Below are 5,846 nucleotides of genomic sequence, written 5' to 3'. Positions count from 1 at the left end.
CACCCTCCGCCTTTCGCGCCCGCTTCCTCGATCCCCGCGCAGGTCCCTCACGGCGGAGGTGGGCACAGGCAACCCCAGAGGGTCCCAACGAGCGCTTTCTTTGCGAGTTAAGCCCCGATTTGTACGTGAAGGCGCCGACGTTCGGAGAAGTCGGTGAGAGTTGGAAGCGGGCTCAGCTGTGCCACGCGGTCTTCGCAGCCCCCGGGCTCCAGGTGTCTGCGCCGCCGGAAGGGGCGAGCGAGGCCCGGAGCTAGGCTGGTGGGCAAAGTGCCCAGCTTTGCGAACTGCTTGGGCCTACTATGCGGTATCTCCAATTAGGGTTCAGCTTTCTCAGAGCTGCTCAGAGACATCTGCCTGCTGACCCTTTCAGTAAACACACGAGGAAGCCCAGGGCCCCCACTTCTAGGCTAATTGCTTTCTCCCCTGGACCCACCCCATCAAGGGTCACCAGGAGGCACCAGTCCGCTCTTCTTAGGTAAATGCTAGCTCTACCCGATTTCCTAAACAAACCTCTTCCTCCAGAGATAGACTGACTTGTTTACAAATGTGTTTACATAAATGCAGGAGACCAATTTTGCAAAGAAATCGCCTTATTTATTCACTGGGAAAATGTTAGTGGTTCATTTGCAATAAACAGATGTCAGATCAAGTAATCAAATACATCAATATATTTCTTTCTGTAATTTGTTACTGGGTTGACAATAAAATACTATATTTCACTGTGTCGCTGACCTGTTTGGGATTTTTCTGAGTATAGGTCACAATTCAGCATCATCAAGTGTTTTACAAGTTGAGCGAGAACACACTTTTCTGTTTTACAGTAAACTCAATTATGCTTTACAGATAGCTTGTCTTTACTCAGATAACACAGTGCACTGAAACTACATTTCCAGACCCTGTTTTCTAATACAGTAGTCTCTATCTGTGAAGCAGTCATAGAAATTGGTAATGGCAAAAACCAAAAAGCATATTGAACCAGATGGAGCTTCACAAGCTGACGCAGATGTAAATTATACTGACATTGATTTAAATCTAGGAAAACACTTGTTTACTACACCAGTGCAACTTTACAATGGAAAGATCAAAAGTGTTACATGTAAAGCAAACCAACTATTATCCTTTATGTAAACCATATACACTACCAGAGGCCATAAATATGAATTAGTATTTCAGCAAGATAGAAGCTCCTGTGTATTTCCACATTTAGAGAGAAGTCTGGGCGGTTTCCATCATTACTAAATTATCGGTTTTCACTGTGCCATAGGAGGTATCTGCCATTTCCTCTTCTTTTAGTTTCTTATAAGAAATATCTGTATCTTCATCTTCATCTAGGGGATCTCGCTTGTGCAGTATTTCACTTCCATACATTTTATATATTAAAACAAAAATCCCTGCTTCCGCAGACTGGAAAAGGGCATAAAGCAAGGGAAACATGTACATGCTTCCTATGAAGCGAGGCGGGAAGGCCAGTTTCAGGATGGCGGTGCAGAGCTGCACATTCTGACTGCCTGTTTCTAGGCACACAGTCCTCTTGCAGTTGGGTGAGAGGTGGAAGAGAGTAGCTAAACCATAGCCTGAGGCATAGCCGGCCAAAGGCATAAAAATGGCAACCACATAAACAGCTGCAGGGATACTTGCCAGCAGTTCGGGCCCTAACATGGTGCCAGTCAGTATGAAAAGGGCCACCAGCGTCACTAGCAGAGACCACAGGGAAACCTAGTAATAGAAAACGGATAGACAAGCCATCAGCAATGAGTCTGCCAAAAAGGAACCCAGGCTCTTGGAAGAAGATTCCCATCTGTCTGACCTCCGCCCACACAAAGTGAGATCTCACATCTGCTTCCCAAGAGGGCTGGTCACCTCCTCTGCAAGCATGCAAAGCCACATCAGACAGCTGTAACTGTTTGGAGGCCTGTCCTCAGGTCAAGTGACAATTTGCCTCTGTATCTTCCGACCATTTTCTTGGTTAGGTCTCCAAGAGCAACATAAGACCAGTTACTTTTGAAAAAAAAGCACTTTGAAAGTTTATAATGCAGTTATCAGGGATGGTTATTCTTCTCCAGGTGGACTGTCTCCAGCCTCTCAGCCATTATCACATAACTTTGTTTTGGCGTCCTATTGTGATTGTACATTTAGTTTGCTTCTTGAAACAGAGCAGATAAAAATACCCCAGGTATGGTCTAGTGAATGGAGTACAGGGTGGACATTTATACCGAACAAACAGAATATTAAGTTTCTCATGTGAAATTAATTCTCATTTTACACATGAAATGAAATACTATTAAAATTTATAAAAATTCATTTAGAGTGTGACATTTTTTGAGCCAGGGATTTAGCTCAGTGGTTCTACCGCCTGCTTCGCAAGCAACAAGGACCCGAGTTCGATCCCCAGTACCAAAAAAAAGAAAAAAGAAAAAGAAACTAGAGTGCAACATTTTTAACCTTAAAATATATCTCAAAGGATTGTTACCAATGTTGAAATAATTATCCATTTAGATTTTGAAAGAAAAATGTAAATGTAAGAGTTGAGGAATTCATTGCAATTTTGCAACTCCTCTCTTTCATTTTTTCAGAAGAAATCTGCCATCTGTAAGTCTCTGTGATGCTTAGGAATTATTGGAGTAGGTGGGCTCACATAAAGTAAAATGTGTCATCTTGACCTACTGACTGGTAAAATTCACTCATTCAAATAAAACAGGTTGTGTAATTAATAAGGCCGAAACCTAAGAATTCCTATCCTATTTCCCTTCAGATTGTCAGTTAATTCATTTTTTATTATGGGTACAGTTGAAGATCCAGGTAGAAAAACTAAGTATTGTCCCTGCTTCTCTGCATATTTGGGAGGGAACATTTTTGGAGTCTATGAAATTGCTATGTACTTATGCTTTTTAAAAAATTAGTTATAATTTTATACTAAAATAGTTGCTATATAGGTTCATATATTACATATGAATAGTATGTATTTGAATACAAATCAAAACTTGTATTTATATTAAGTTGCAAAGTATATTACATTGAAAGTATAGACAGTTGGTTCTTCATTTTGAAAAAGATGACACTAGCTGGGGATTTAGCTCAGTGGTTCTGCCACCTGCCTCACAAGCGCAAGGTCCCAAGTTCGATTCCCAGTACCAAGAAAAAAAGAAAAAAGAAAAAAAAAATGAAAGAAAATAATGACTCCAAAGTTCAAAACTATTTTAAATAGGGCAAGCATTGAGATTGAATACTAATCTTAAAGTGCTTACAAAAGTACAACAATTATATAAACCTTGCCTTCATAGTGTGCTCATTAAAAGAATAGATAGGCTCATCTTACATGCAAGGTAACAACCAATCTTGTTCGACTATTATTGAAATATATTTCTTCTGTATACCTCATTTGATTGACTTTCTTTTAGAATTTTTAAAGTAAATATCATTGCGTTAATGATTAAACTTAAGTTCTTTATGCATTTCATGATTATCTATGGGTATATTACATAAAATATGTATATTTACACTTTCACATATATTTATTACATTCATATACACGTTTATTGTGGAACTAGATTTAATAATTTAGATTTATGTCCATAAAAGAACCCTCTATTTTTCATATTCATAAAAGTTCCTCCATATGATCAGATTAAAAAAAAATAAGTGAAATGCAAAAAACTATATCTTAAATCTATATAAGTAAAATATATATACATATATACATATATATTTCAATGAACTGGAATGGCCCTTTTTCTCATTTATCTAGAGGAACTCACTTCTGCATTTTATGATAATTATGTATTTTATTTGACTAACTTCCTAAAGTGGCATCCTGTTCATGATTTACACTTTCTCACCATTTCTGAGTTTTCAGAAAAGTTTAACTTACAAAAATTTGATTTTTTCCCTCCTGTCAACTATTACAAAATCACTACTTCTACAAAAAAAAGGTTTTTAAAAAACAAAACAATATTGAAATAGTGCATGAAATAATAGAAGTCCCTTTTTATTTCACTATTTTTAGAAACCATAAAGTAATGAAATAAGGAAGGAAAAAGAAACACTGAAATGTTAGTAATCACAATAGAATCTATATTATTCAGGACTCAATTTTATTTTATGTTTTCAGGCCAGTATTTTGTGTATTCTACTCTATTGCCACAGAATGACTTTTCAATTACTTTTTTTTTTTAATTAATAGAAGAGGCTTGGGGTGTGGCTCACTAGTAGTGCACTTGCCTAGCATTTGCTAAGGCCCTGGGTTCAATCCCCAACCTGCAAACAAAGCACAACATTTTTAAAGGAGTCTACTACAAGATTTCTCAGAACTAGAATTCCACCTTTGAAAACGTAGTAACGCATTTCTAAAATACTACAAATTCTGCAAGATAACTTTGTTTAATCTATTTTGATTTCTGGTAATAAATACACAGTGGAAAAGGTTACTGGTCATCTCACCCTCCCCATGACCTGTTTCCTACCCACTAGTACTGACAGACTGCTAATGCTGTTTTAAATTAAGCTGTCACAATTAGATCTATCTTTCAAGAATTTCCAAAAGGTAAACATTATCTGTGTTTCATAAACTTAAAATTCACCCATGGAAGTGTAGCTAAGTCCTTTTCTTCCTTTCCCTTCTTTCCCTAACTTCCTATCCTTTCAGTACAGGGCAGCAACCAAGGATGTCTAGGTGACCTGGAAGGGAAGGGGACCGTACCTTCACAATGTAGTCAGCCACACGATTATATTTGTAGCGGATGAAGACGCCCAGCCCTATGGGGATGAGGGTGCTGCAGAGGGTCAGGGTCACCGCCCCCAAGGGAAGCAACTGCACCAGAGGGGTGTCGATCCAGGCCCGGCTGTAGATCCACAGGCACAGGGGCATCAAGACCAGGGCCAGAAGTGTGGAGGAGATGGTCATGATGATGCTGCAGAAAAGAAGGAACAGATTCAGAACGGGCTTTCATCCAAAGAGCCAGCGACCTTCTCCTTCATGTTGGATACAGGGGCATCGGAGAGCCTCTGAATCCATCTGGCTTGAAGTCTGGGGAGAATCTACTTCATTACAGCAGCGGACCGAGAAAGCAGAGCCTAAATCCAATGGAAAAATGAGCCGGCGGCAGAAACAACAAACACTCAGAGCTGCTGCACTGGCCTTTGTAAAGCCAGTTGAGTCTGGAAGAGTCTGAAGACGGGGCATTTTTCTTTTCCTGTTAATCTTCCTAAGAACCCTGCAATGTTAGACGTGGAAAAGCTGCTGGATGCTACTTGTTGAATTAAACTCGATTATGTTGCACTCTATATGAGATTACGCTCTTTATTGGGCCAGTAGCCCTAATTTGCTTTTACATTTCCGGCAGTCCTAGCTCCAGACTTCCCCCTTCTTTCTGGCTGTCAGTGGCCCAAGACCAGCGCCCACAGCCGGCCCGCCCGCCGCTCCGGTGACTTCCCCCCCCGCCCGCCCCCCCCGCCGCTCCGGTGACTGCGCCGCGGTGGCACTCAGGCCCCTCTGCCTCAGACGGTCCTGAGCCCGGCCACACGAGCGTTTCCCGTCCATCCCGCCATCTGAAGCCCCGGCGTTCATATTTCCTCCCCTTCTCCTCCACACCTCACCCAGCCCCTGCGCTTCCCTCTCCTTCTCTCGGCGCCCACGGCTGTCAGCGCGCCTGGCGCGGTACCTGAGGTTCATGTCGCCGTCCACCAGCAGGGACATGAGGTTGGAGAGGTTTCCGCCGGGACAGCAGCCGCATAGGAGCACGGCCACCGAGGCCACCTCGTCCAGCTTGAAGGCGAGGGCCAGCAGGAAGGCCAGCAGCGGCAGGAGGCCGAACTGACAGAGCGCGGCGAGCAGCGCGCCCACCGGGCGG

General features: G+C 42.0%; 1 protein-coding gene across 1 annotated transcript; it reads right to left on the bottom strand.

The window, feature by feature from the left end:
* Positions 1-593: 593 nt before the first annotated feature.
* Positions 594-5,842, bottom strand: Slc10a4 (solute carrier family 10 member 4; the record flags this gene model as incomplete). Its single annotated transcript, XM_010640289.2, has 3 exons — positions 594-1,716; positions 4,697-4,907; positions 5,658-5,842. Coding segments are annotated over 3 exons (909 nt in total), but the record flags the coding sequence as incomplete, so codon positions are not given.
* Between the last annotated feature and the right edge of the window lie 4 nt (positions 5,843-5,846).

The sequence above is a fragment of the Fukomys damarensis genome, unplaced genomic scaffold (genome assembly GCF_012274545.1).
Source record: "Fukomys damarensis isolate Sample0158 unplaced genomic scaffold, DMR_v1.0_HiC HiC_scaffold_35, whole genome shotgun sequence".
NCBI classification, from domain to species: domain Eukaryota; kingdom Metazoa; phylum Chordata; class Mammalia; order Rodentia; family Bathyergidae; genus Fukomys; species Fukomys damarensis.
Note: the sequence above shows the minus strand (reverse complement) of the source record. Positions and strands in the feature narration are given on the sequence as shown.